The following is an 11,988-nucleotide window of genomic DNA, read 5'->3' as shown; positions in this document are numbered from 1 at the left end:
TATCCCTCCATCCATCCTTCCATCTTTTCACCCATCCATCTTTCTATTCAGATATCCAAACATCTATCCATCCATCCTTCCTTCCTTCCATTCTTCTATTGAAATATCTAAACATTCATCCACCTATCCACTTATCCAACCTTCTACCCATCCTTCTATTCTTTCACCCATTCATCCATCCTTCTTTCTATCCTTCCTTCCATCCGTCCATTTGAGGGCCAACTGCCTTCCCATCTAAGCACCAATGTACACCTTAATTTACTACACAAGTATTGAAAGTGGCCGTGAATAAAATTCACACAGAGCAATGATAACATATATTATTAATTAATATCCTTGATGTGTTTTGCTAATAATTGTGGCTGAACTTAAGAAATGAGCTCAGTAAGTCATGACTTTGATGAGACCTCATTGGTCACAATGATGCTTGGGCCAAAACAAGTATGAATAGGTCCCAAAGCATCCAGCCAGCCTTGCCATGTGGGCCCTCAAGTCTCCGGGGACCCTAGGGTTTGAGACGACCCTCAGGTCACTGTATCTCCCCCAAGTGGAGCCTGAGGTGAAGCTCATCGGCAACATCCATGGCAATGAGGTGGCAGGGCGGGAGATGCTCATCTACCTGGCCCAGTACCTGTGCTCCGAGTACCTGTTGGGCAGTCCCCGTATCCAGCGCCTGCTCAACACTACCCGCATTCACCTGCTGCCCTCCATGAACCCCGACGGGTACGAGGTGGCGGCTGCCGAGGTGAGTGCCACTACCTTTGACGCCCTCCCATCTGTTCATCCACTAGCAGTGACTGGGGGTCTGTGTGCACCCGCCGTTCTGGTGATGGGCATCCAGCAGGCATCAACATCAGCAAGGTCCTACTTGGGGTGGGGGCAGACACCGATAATTCTGCGGTGTGTGAAAAAGAGGATGTGCTCTGTAGAGAAATCTGAGGGAAAGGGGGGGCAGGGCGAGATCTCACGGTAGCTGGAGGGCCGGGGCTCTCTGATGTGACTTTGAGCGGGGCCCCAGCAGAGGTGGGGAGCAAGCAGTGCACATAAAAGTTGGGGGGATTCAGGCAGGGGAGCAGCCAGCGCAAGGCCCTGAGTTTGGAGGCTCAGCAAGGAGGTCGGGCGGGAGGAGCCGGACAGATGGGAGAGGAGGTCAAGGACAGCTTGGCTGGACATGCTCCCAAGTTCATCACACAAAGCCAGGGAGAAACGGCGACCCTCGCCTCTGACTCAGCCCAGCCCCGTGGCCTCCCCGCAGAAGGAGTCGGGGTGGGATGTGCTGACCCCTAGGTGGGGGTGGCCTGTGTTTTCAGGGCGCCGGCTACAACGGGTGGACAAGCGGGAGGCAGAATGCACAGAACTTGGATCTGAACCGCAACTTCCCTGACCTGACGTCTGAGTACTACCGCCTGACCGAGTCCCGTAGCGTGCGCGGTGACCACATCCCCATCCCACAGCACTACTGGTGGGGTAAGGTAGGAGCTGCCCCCGACCACCCCGTGCACAGTCATGCATTTGGAGGGTCTCTGGTTATTCTGGGACTGCAGGTGCTGTCTCCCCAGGGCAGGAGAGCCTGGCGATTAGCAGCCTGAGCCTCTGAGTCTCTGTTTCCTGCCTGGGACAGGGGGTAACTCTTCACTGGGTTGTTGGGGTTCAGGGAACACGTATGGAAAACACCCTGGGCCTGGCAGGTACTCAGTGACAGCTCCCAGGCAGGCTGCCTGGAGGAAGTGATGGCCCCAGGAGGTGGGAAAATGAGTTTCAGGCAGGGGTGTGGGCAGGTGGGAGAGCCTGGTGGCACCTGAAGGGAATCTTGAGGGCCGGGCGGGGGCCGGGCCAGGGCCTTGGGGCGGGGCGGGCAGGTTCGGAGGGCCCAGAGACGGCTGGAGGAGGCTGTGGGCATGGCCGGGGCGGCCAGCAGGGCTGTGCCTGGTCCTGAAGACGGCCTCGTCCGTGCTGGGCAGGTGGCCCCCGAGACCAAGGCGATAATGAAGTGGATGCGGACCACCCCGTTCGTGCTCTCGGCCAGCCTCCACGGGGGCGACCTGGTGGTGTCTTACCCCTTCGACTTCTCCAAGCACCCCCAGGAAGAGAAGATGTTTTCTCCCACGCCCGATGAGAAGGTGAGAGGGGGCGGGCCTACTGTGTGTGCAGGGAAGGCTGCCTTGGGGGTAGCGCCCTCGGGGCTGGCCTGACCTTGTTCCTGTTCTGAGCTCAGTGAGACCCACGCAGTCCCAGGAACAGTAGGAGCTTTCCAGGCCCAGCTCTAAAGGCCCTTCCTCCAGGAAGCCTTCCAGCCAGCTGGAAGCAGCCCATGCTTCCTCTGGCCACACCCCACCTCCCATCAGTGTCCCCAGCGGGGAGCCCCTGGGGTGGGAACTGTAGCCAGCGTCCTCTCTGCCTGGCCGCAGGAGAGGGTGGGGTTCCAGGCGATGCCGGCAGAGGGCAGTGCTGCAGTGCGCATGGCGCCCGCCCGAACTTGGCCGCCTCCCTGCTTCTCCTGGGCCTTGCAGGTTTGCTGAGGGTCCCCTGCGTCGGCTCCGGGGAAGCAGCGGGATCAGAGGAGGAATTCTGGTCCTGGAGTTCCCTTGGGTCTGTAGAGGCCTTTCCCCTGTTCAGGCCTCAGTTTCCCTCACTGGTCAGGCCAGCTGGGGAGGACGTGATGATGGCCAGAACCCTCTCCACCCCCTCTTCCCTTAAGGACTGGCTGCGGGTGGTCTCCTTGCCCTAATGGGGCTCCTTCCCAGGCCTGATCCCGGAGCTCATGCAGGCTGGTCTGGGAGGTGGGAGTCCATCACTTTCCATGTTTTGGAGGCGAAGGGAGTGATCTGTGTGGTCCAGGGCCCACAGACGAGCTCACTGAAGGAGCTGCCCACACTGTCCCCGGTGACCCCTCTCCCACCAAGGCCAGTCCCTGGGCTCCTTCCCATCTCCTCTGGGGACGACAAAGCTGGACGCTCTGGCCTTGGTCAGCCTGGGGGCTTGGAAAGGTCCCAGCTCTCTGCTCAGTCACCCAGCAGGGCTCCCGGTGGACCAGGGGCAGTGGGGAGCCAGGCCTGCCCTCTGCTTTGGGGCAGGGCAGGGAGCGGGGAGTGGGGGCTGCATGGACAGCTGTCCGTAGCTCCCTGCCCATTCCCCTCCCTTGGCCACGCAGATCAGCTCAGCCTCCCCCAGCCTCCCCCCCCCCAGTCCCCCGATGTTGTGCGCTGGTCTGCCTCAAGCAGGACCAGCCCCTGACCCCCGGGGTTGTCAGAGGGCGGGGTCAACAGCGGGACAAGGCCTGGGTCCCCTCGGGCCGGAGCCCTCAGTGCCAAGCCCAGTGTCTGAGTCCAGAGGTAGATGTATGAGGATGTCCCTGGGGGGGAAGTTCACCTCAACGAGTCCCACCAGAGTCAGAAAACTGAGAGTCTTCCCCACCAACCATCCGTCATGGATCGATCATGCTCAGGCCCACAGCCAGCAGTGGTCTCTGTGGAAACCAGGGTCCCAGGAGGGGCGCTGTGGGGCGGGAGAGTGCGAAGAGAGGCTGGCCAGGGTGTCCCACGTCACCTCCCCCAAACTCCCGTGGTGCCCCGTGGACGAGAGCCAGCACCTCTTAGTGCCATTCCAGGCCATCTGTCCCCCTATACCTGTCCCTTCAGCCACAATCTTTCTCCCAAGCTCGGCTCAAGCTCTGTCCTGCTCCCCAAACCCTCCCCAACCCAGCCCACCCCCAGCAAGAGGGTCCCAGGCGGCATAGCTGGGTAGCCCCTGGCCTGGGCTCCTGCAGAGCACCCCCCCACTTCCCTGCACCACCTTGTTCATTTACAGCCGGCTGGCCTCCTGATGTCCTTGTCCTGTGCCTGCCCCCCCAGGTCGGGCCTGTTCCCAGCAGGCCTGCGGCTTGTGTGTCCCTGGGCTTTGGGGACTGACGATGACTTTCCCTGCTCTCCCGAGGGCAGGCAGTGTGGCGGTGGGGCTGACTGATGGGTGACAGGGGGGAGACCGAGGCAGGATGGGTGGGGAGCCTGCCTCACCAGACCAGGCGCTGCTTTGCAGGCAGACAGGGGAGGGCCAGAGAGGTGGGAACCCAGGCAGAGTTCTCGAGACAACCCCGTCAGCACCTGTGGGCAGAGGGCCCTTTCCTTAGGCCCCTGGGACTCCTGGCTGAGGACGGCTGCTGGAGGATCTGCCGACCTCAGTGACTGTAGGACATGCATGGGCTTGTATTCTGGGTGCTTGGCTTGTGTCTGAGGGACGGAGCTGAAATCGCACGGCCCTACCCCGGAGACACTGGACCCACCCTTCCCCAAAGCCCAGGTTCTGGAGTCGCCACGACCCCCACCGGAGAGACCCTCACTCTGGCCTGACTCCACGTGCCCAGCTTCCCCCTTTTTGCAGAGGGGTCCCCTCGCAGGGACAGGCTTCTCCCAGGGCCATGCGGCTCTGACAAGCGTAGTGCCCTGGGCCCCGTTATCCACATGACCCCAGCTTGGGAGCTTCCACCCTGAGCAGACCCCTGTCCTGCGCCGGGACACAGGCACGGGAGGACCCGCGCGCCTGCCTGGTGTGAGGGCAGCATGGGGGGCGGGGAGTGCTGCGCTGGGGGCAGGGGCTGTGGACACACTCAGACGTGCCCGCCCCTAAGGCTGCCCCCAGGGGTGCAGGCCCCGGGTCCCGTGTCCCTCCACCCACCACAGTGGAAACCGCACGTGTGTGGCAGCAGGTGGGGGGCTCCCAAAGGCACAGGTTGTCCCCGGAGAACATGGGGTGACGGTTATCATAGAGGAGTCAGCGGGGAAGTCAGTGCAAATAAGGCCCACCCCAGCCTCCCGCCTCTCCCGAGGCCTGCCCTCTGCAGGAAGTGCCTGGGAAATTGCAGAGCTGACCTTGGGGAGCCCTGCCAGCGTCTCCTCAGTGAACCCCCTTCTTGGGAGAAAGCCCACCCTCCCTAGCCAGGTGTGCAGGGGCTCCACAGGGTGCCAGGTTCCCACCACAGGTGCCTTGAGCTCTGGCTCTCCCACCTCCGGGCCTTTGCATGTGCTGTGCCGTCTGCATGGACACCATTCCCCCCTCCTATCTGTGCTGCAGACCCCTCCTCACCCCATTGCCCGCAGCGCTGAGAGCGTCCTGCAGGGTGCCCCACCTCCTGGCCTTGGCCTCACAAGAAACCTGTCCCTTGGTCTCCTTTCCAGATGTTCAAGCTGCTGGCCAGGGCCTATGCTGATGTCCACCCCATGATGATGGACAGGTCGGAGAACAGGTGTGGCGGCAACTTCCTGAAGAGGGGCAGCATCATCAATGGGGCGGACTGGTACAGCTTCACTGGAGGTACGGGCGGAGGGGGGCCTGGGCTGGGGCGGGGGACGGGGAGGGGGTGGGGAGGGGAGGGCTTCAGGAAGGTGTGAGGAGGAGGGGGACGTGGGGGAGGGGCTGGAGGGGGGCGGCCAACATCTCCTCCCGGCAGCTCTTTGTGGGAACTGGATTCTGGAACTTCTGGGATGTGGGGGAGCAGCAGCACGTGCATCCCGGCCTGTGTGGGTGTGACGTGGCTTCCGTTCTAGCTGCTGTCTTGAGGACCTTCCCGGTGACAGGTGTGGCAGGGCCATACTCCACGCCCCCCCCCGCCGGTTCTGTGGGGGGACTTCGTGAGCGTTGACCTTGAGTGACCCCACCTGTGACCAATTCTTTTCTGCCTCTTGGGGGACAGGAGGGGTGCCCTAGGGAATAAAGGACTCCAGTGAAACTTGAATTTCAGAGAAATAATGAAGCATTTTTAGTACTGTATAAGTATGTCCCAATATTGCATGGGATATACTTACACTAAACTTTATTCATTGTTTTTCTGAAGTTCCACGTTAACTGGGTGTCCAGGTGGACATCACACAGAGCAAAGCGGGGTGCGCGGACCCTGTGTGCCCTGAGAGGCACCTGCTGGGCCGGGCCCGTGTGCTCCTGCACTCTGCCTGCCTCCCCTCCACCCCGGCACGACACTTAGTATTTGGGAGATTTGGCAGATGAGGACATCGGGCTCGGGCAAGAGAAGGGCCTGCTGGCGTCCATGCCAAGGGGGTGGAGCTGTGGGCGGATCAGCCCCTTCGGCTCCTGCGCTGAAGCCAGTTCACAGCCCTGCTCGGCAACCTTGCCCCTGCCACCCCCAGATGGCTCCGGCGGGCCTTTCCCGGGAGCATGGGGCCCTCTGTCCTTGGCCACTGGCCCCGTGTTGTCCTTGGGTCTGTGCCCCTGTGGCAGTGAGCCCGGCTCCCTCTCCCAGGCTCAGACCGACCCTGTGGGTCCCTTGCAGACCCTGGACATGGGGTCCTGCTCAAGACTCGGAGTCAGGGACCCCGCACCTGGGCTCTGAGGGACAGAAGCTGCCCCGTGGCCCCGGGAAAGGCCCGCAGGCCGTGAAGGTCACGTCGGTAGCAGGGGCTGCTGACTTCTGAAGGGCAGGGGCCACCTCGGCTCCCGACACAGGCTGCCCCGGCCGTGCAGGAAGCCTGCCCTGGGGACCGGGTGCAGCTTCTACTGGACAAGAAACTCTGAAAGCCGATGGGGCAGAGGGCAGGAGTGCGTGGGTGGCCGGCAGCCTGATTTTCTCGAAGCCTCTCTCTGCCGCTGGATTGCGCAGCCTGTGTTCTCCCTGGAAGTGGGGGCTAGAGGACCTTCCTCCCGGGGCCGTTCTTGGGTCTGGCTAGGTACACGGACGCTGTTGTCCCGGGGTCCAGGCCAGGAGCGGGCCAGAGGCTTGGCCTCCAGGGGCGCACGTGTCTCTACTGGAAATCGGCTCAATCCTTACCCACGAGGGGCCCACAGGACGGAGCGTAAGCCCAAGGACTTGGGTGCCAGAACACCTGGGTTCAAAGTGCAGCTCCGTCCCTTCCCCCCGTGGGACCTGGGTCAGGCCACCAGCGCCCCGCGCCTCGGTCTGCTCATCGTAAAGTGGGGATGGGGCAGTAGCCACTCACGACTGCCTGGCGGCCCCGCCCCCGCCGGCCAGGGTGGGGGTGCGTGTCCAGCGTGGGCGGGTGCGCGGGTGTCGAGCGTGGGGGGGCGAGGGGCGTGTCGAGCGCGGGCGCGCAGGTGTCGAGTGGGGCGGGCGAGTGTCGAGTGCGGGGGCGGGGGCGGGTGCCCAGCGTGGGCACGCGGGTGTGGAGCGCGGGCACGCGCTCAGGCCGCTCCCCTGCACCTCAGGCATGTCCGACTTCAACTACCTGCACAGCAACTGCTTCGAGATCACGGTGGAGCTGGGCTGCGTCAAGTTCCCCCCGGAGGAGGCCCTCTACACGATCTGGCAGCACAACAAGGAGCCCCTCCTGAACTTCGTGGAGATGGTGAGCCCCCTGCGGCTTCGCTCTGCCGACCTGGCCGGCGCTATGGGGCGGACCGGGTGCGCGGCTGCCCCCGACTTGTGTGTTGGCTAGCCGTCCATCCGTTCACTGGCCACCTCCTGTCGGCCAGCCCTGGGGGCGCTTGGGACAGCAGGGGGCATGCATTGGGCCCCCCAGGATAGCGAGGCTCTCAGGGCCTAAAGGGGCACCACGGAACAGGGAGGATGCAGGGACCAAGGCGGCCGAGGGATGGCACCTGACCCAGCCTTGGAGGATGGCACCTGACTCAGCCTTGGAGACCATGGAGGTGGTAGAGGAGGTAGCACCCGGGCTGCATTGTGAAGAAGTGGGAGGAACCAGGCAATGGGAGAGCTCAGGCAGTGGGGACGGCCTGGGAGGGTCCCCAGGCCACAGTGAGGAGCGTGGATGCGGGAATGGACTGGGCACTGGGTGGGGGGAGGCCTCAGGGTGATGCTCTGGGCGGTGGGGCCTGGAGCATGTCTGCCCCTCGGGCTCAGAGGGCAGGGCACTGGCTGCTGGGGGAGGGGTGGGGCAGCCGGACTGAGGGGTAACTGCTGTCCTGGGGCCACGGTCACCCAGAAATAGGTGGTGGAGCTGAGCAGAAGCCACTGGGGACGTGTCTAGAACAATCGTCTGTGGACCCCGGGAGTGGTCCCCCAGCAGCGTGGTGACCGCGGCCCGTGCGTCTCCCAGTCCTACCTGCCAGTGTGGCTCACAGAGGTGGTCTGAGGGCAGTAACCCCATGGGACAGGCACGCAAGGGGTGAGGCGGAACCTAGCATGGCCCTGCAGACGCCCTGGTGACTTTTCTCCTGAGCATTTTCGAGACTCAGGTGACTCACACATTGGCACATGTCCCCGGAAGAAGCAGGCCCTGAGGGAGGGACAGGATGGCCCGAAGGGGACAGTGAGGGGATGTATGTGCGTAGCACGTTACAGTTGGCACCCCCCACCTATGGCATTCAATCCTGACACCAGTCCTGGCTGTTAGAAGGGGCTGCCCCATTTTGTGGGTCGAGGGACAGGTGCCAGGGAAGGACGGTGCTGGCCTGGGCTGCTGGGTCACTCGTGGGCTCCCAGGCCTGGCTCTCAGCAGCCACGAGAAAACCAGAGGAGGAGACAGAGGGTCAGATAGTGACAGGGCCTGCCCCGTGTCGCCCGGTGACTGCCCAGAGCTCAGAGCTCACACTCTGATCTGCCTGCCCCAAACCTCAGTTCTGTCAATGAATCCTTTCTAGAAAGATCAGGAACCTTCCTCCAGGCAAGAACCAAGCAGAGCCTCCCGGGTCAGCAGCTGCCATTGTCGGATAAAAAGCAAAGCCCAGATAAGAGCGGGACGTTGTTAGTGTTGTTCGAGCTTCTATTTTATGGCTGTGCCCGTGACCTCTTGCTGTGTGGGGCAGGTCATCATTCAGTAATGGGTCTGGGCCAGACCCCTCGCTCATTTCATTTTACGGCTGTCTGGTGAAAATTAGTTTTAAGGAGCCTTAAATGGGGCTGGGATTGCTCTGTGGATATTGTATATGAGGTCTTGGGGTATAAAGATTTAATAGTGAGCACGGAAGGGTGGCAGGCGAGTCGTGAAGCCGGTGTGGCTGGCCCCTGAGGACGAGGCCCCAGGAAGGCCGTGCTGGGGCTTCTGATAAGGATCGAGTCTGTCATGGCCCATGGAGGCCTTCTTCACAGTGATGCTGACCAGACTTTGGGTGGGTGTCTGCATCTCCCCGGGTTGGGAAGGGAGGGGCGTGCGCACCACGTCTCCTTCCCTGCCGGAGAGCTGCACATCCCGGGTCTGCAGGAAGGTGATTCCTCAGCCCGAAAGCAAGGGCAGAACAAAGTTTAGCCTGTGCAAGCTGACATGAAATGAGACCCTACTATGTGTCTGGTCTCTCCCCTAGGTTGTGGGGAGGAGGGCAGACGGTGACATTACGGTGAGATCAGGGCTGGGAGTGTGGAAGCCCAGCACTGGGGACCCCGGAGGAGGACCCTGATGTGGCTGGTCATCAAGGAGGGCTTCCTGGAGGAAGAGGAGTGTGGGGGAGAGGAATTGGTTGGTTCTGAGCAGAGCAGGGGCAGGATGGGGGGTCGGAGGTCTGGGGCAGCACTGCAGGTGTGGGGGACAGCCTCCCGGGAGAGAAGAGTCTCTCTGCACTGTCTCCCCTCCCACCCAGTCACCTTGGCCTCGTTTGACATGACCCGTGGGCCCCAAGTTGTTTGCAGTCTGATAGAGCAAGGGCGGGTTGGCTTGTTTATTGTTGACATTTTTAGGAGAAGGAGTGTGAACAGGGCCAAGCAGTTCTGAGGGGGCCCTGCTTGGGATGCAGCTTCCTCACCTGAAGGTATCCACTCGGAGCGGGCAGCGTCTAGACCGGGACCTGCCTTGAGTCCCGGCTCTGCTGTGGGCCATTCTCCAGCAACACCCGAGGCCCATTTTACAGATGGGAGATGGCTGAGATGCAGGGTAGCTTGTCCAAGACCAGAGAGTGGTTGATGCCTCGGCTGGGACTGACACGAGGGTCCAAACCCTGGGTCCGTGTCCTCCCAGTGCCCACGCTCAGGGAAGAGCAGCCACACCGACCCGCTCTACATATGAAGGGGGAGCTGAGATGAGCTCCGGGGTTTTCTGCTCAGCACCCCTGGCCCAGGAGAGACGGTTGGGTGGACCCTCGAGCAGAACTGCAGGGTCATGCGCAAGCCCAGAGGGGGGCTCTGAGGATAGACGAATGGGAGCTGGCTGGGCTAGGCCGCCCGTCTTCTGGAGAGCATGCACCATATCCACGCCCTCTCTCTCCCTCTCTTCAGGTGCACCGTGGCATCAAAGGTGTGGTGATGGACAAATTTGGCAAGCCGGTCAAAAACGCCCGGATTTTGGTCAAGGGCATCCGCCATGACATCACCACAGGTGAGCACCTTCCTGGGGCCTGAGTCGTGGTGGCTGGCTCCCGCAAGCAGTCACTCGGCCCAGTGCCCCGAGGGGCTGCTCCACTCATCCTCCACGGGTTTTGAGGGATGACTAGGAGTTGGGCTGAGGAAGCAGTGGGAAGGGTGCTCCAGGCCAGTACGGAGGCGGGTGCTTGCCCTCCAGGCTGATGCCCCTCGGGCCCCCACGTCTCGGCACCTCAAGCCCGAATGTGAGCCTAGGTCTGAGAATCACTTGTGTTCTGTTTGTTCACAGCCCCAGATGGCGACTACTGGAGACTGCTACCTTCAGGGTCCCACATTGTCATAGCTCAGGCCCCCGGCTACTCCAAGGTCATCAAGAAGGTCACCATCCCTGCCCGGATGAAGAGGGCTGGCCGTGTGGACTTCATTCTCCAGCCTCTGGGCACCGGACCCAAGAAGCTTCTCCTCGGGCTACGGAGAAATGGGTCTGGGCCCCGAGACCCGCCAGGAGGTGCCAGCCCATATGGGGAGCCCGAGGAGCCGGGCTGGGAGCCCCTCGAGGGACGGAGGCAGCCCTCTGCGGGCGGGAGCAAGCCGTGGTGGTGGTCCTACTTCACGTCCCTGAGTCAGCACAAGCCGCGCTGGCTGCTCAAGTACTAGCCTCCCCCCACCCTCTGGCCCAGAGACTCCAGGCTCTTGATTTTGTCTTCGGAAGACACCCTGTAAAGCTGTTTCTGTTTTATTAAAGTCATTTTATTTACTGTCGGCCATGGTGAGAGGCTCTGGGCATGAGGCACGCCGGCCTCGTCCACCCGGATGGCCGCAGGGCAGGTGGTCCCATGGGCAGCCAGCTGTGGGGTGGACCCTGAGGCCCCAAAGCAAGAGGGGCCCTCTACCTTACAAATGGGGACACTGAGGCTCCCGGGGAGGTGACACATGGGGAGGGAGGTGCAGGGCCAGCCAGGAGCAGAGACTCTGGGAGTGTGTGGAGGTAGGATGCAAAGGAGAAAGTTTTCAGGAGAGCCTGGCTGGGAGGAGTGGGGGGGGTGGGCAGCAGGTGACCTCAAGGGCAGGAGAGCTGGTGCGAGCTCAGGGACCATAGCATCACCCAAGGGTCACACTTGGAGGCTTCCGGGCTTTGATGGGGCCCTACCTCCAACACGAAGCATCTCCCTTGGCTCCTTTCTCAACCTTATGATGGCACCAACGCAGGTCCAGAGACCCACCCCCAGGCCTCAAACTCCCCACAAGCCTCCTCCTGGCCCATCTCTCTATAGTCAGGCAGGTCCGTGGGTCCTAGGATCCCTGAGGCAGGGAGACATGCGGCCCATCAGAGAACACTGGCAAAGAAGGTGTGCCAGTGAGCTAGGGCTGTGTAACAACATCCCACAGGCTGGGGGCTCGAGCCACAGGGATTTGTTTTCTCACCGTCCTGGAAGCTGGATGCCCAAGGTCAAGGTGTAGACAGGGGTGGTGCCCTCTGAGGCCACGAGGGAAGGATGCGCGCCAGCCCTGTGTCCTTGGCTCATAGACAGCTGGCTTCTCCCCGCATCCGCGGGCCATCTTCTGTCAATGCTTGTCGGCCTTTCTTTCCCACTTTCCCGCTTATAAGGACACCAGTCATATTGGATCAGGGCTACCCCAAAGGCCTCATCTTAGTTTGATCACTTCTAGGAAGACCCCCATCTCCAAATACAGTCAGGTTCACAGATACTGGGGGTGAGGGATTCAACATATACCTTCTGGGGGAACGCAGTTCCACACATCATAGAAGGATC

General features: G+C 61.9%; 1 protein-coding gene across 1 annotated transcript in view; it reads left to right on the top strand.

Moving 5' to 3' along the window:
- The window catches only part of CPZ (carboxypeptidase Z), a 21,911-nt gene extending 11,041 nt beyond the window's left edge, over positions 1-10,870 (top strand). The window contains exons 5-11 of the mRNA XM_032395615.1: positions 549-745; positions 1,311-1,472; positions 1,962-2,120; positions 5,172-5,307; positions 7,171-7,310; positions 10,130-10,229; positions 10,503-10,870. Coding sequence (XP_032251506.1) covers positions 549-745; positions 1,311-1,472; positions 1,962-2,120; positions 5,172-5,307; positions 7,171-7,310; positions 10,130-10,229; positions 10,503-10,870 — 1,262 coding nt within the window. The remainder of the gene's footprint in view (positions 1-548; positions 746-1,310; positions 1,473-1,961; positions 2,121-5,171; positions 5,308-7,170; positions 7,311-10,129; positions 10,230-10,502) is intronic.
- Positions 10,871-11,988: the final 1,118 nt, after the last annotated feature.

The sequence above is a fragment of the Phoca vitulina genome, unplaced genomic scaffold, assembly GCF_004348235.1.
Source record: "Phoca vitulina isolate PV1807 unplaced genomic scaffold, GSC_HSeal_1.0 scaffold85, whole genome shotgun sequence".
In the NCBI taxonomy this organism is placed as follows: domain Eukaryota; kingdom Metazoa; phylum Chordata; class Mammalia; order Carnivora; family Phocidae; genus Phoca; species Phoca vitulina.
The sequence above is the reverse complement of the archived record's forward strand: the minus strand, read 5'-3'. Positions and strand labels throughout refer to the sequence as shown.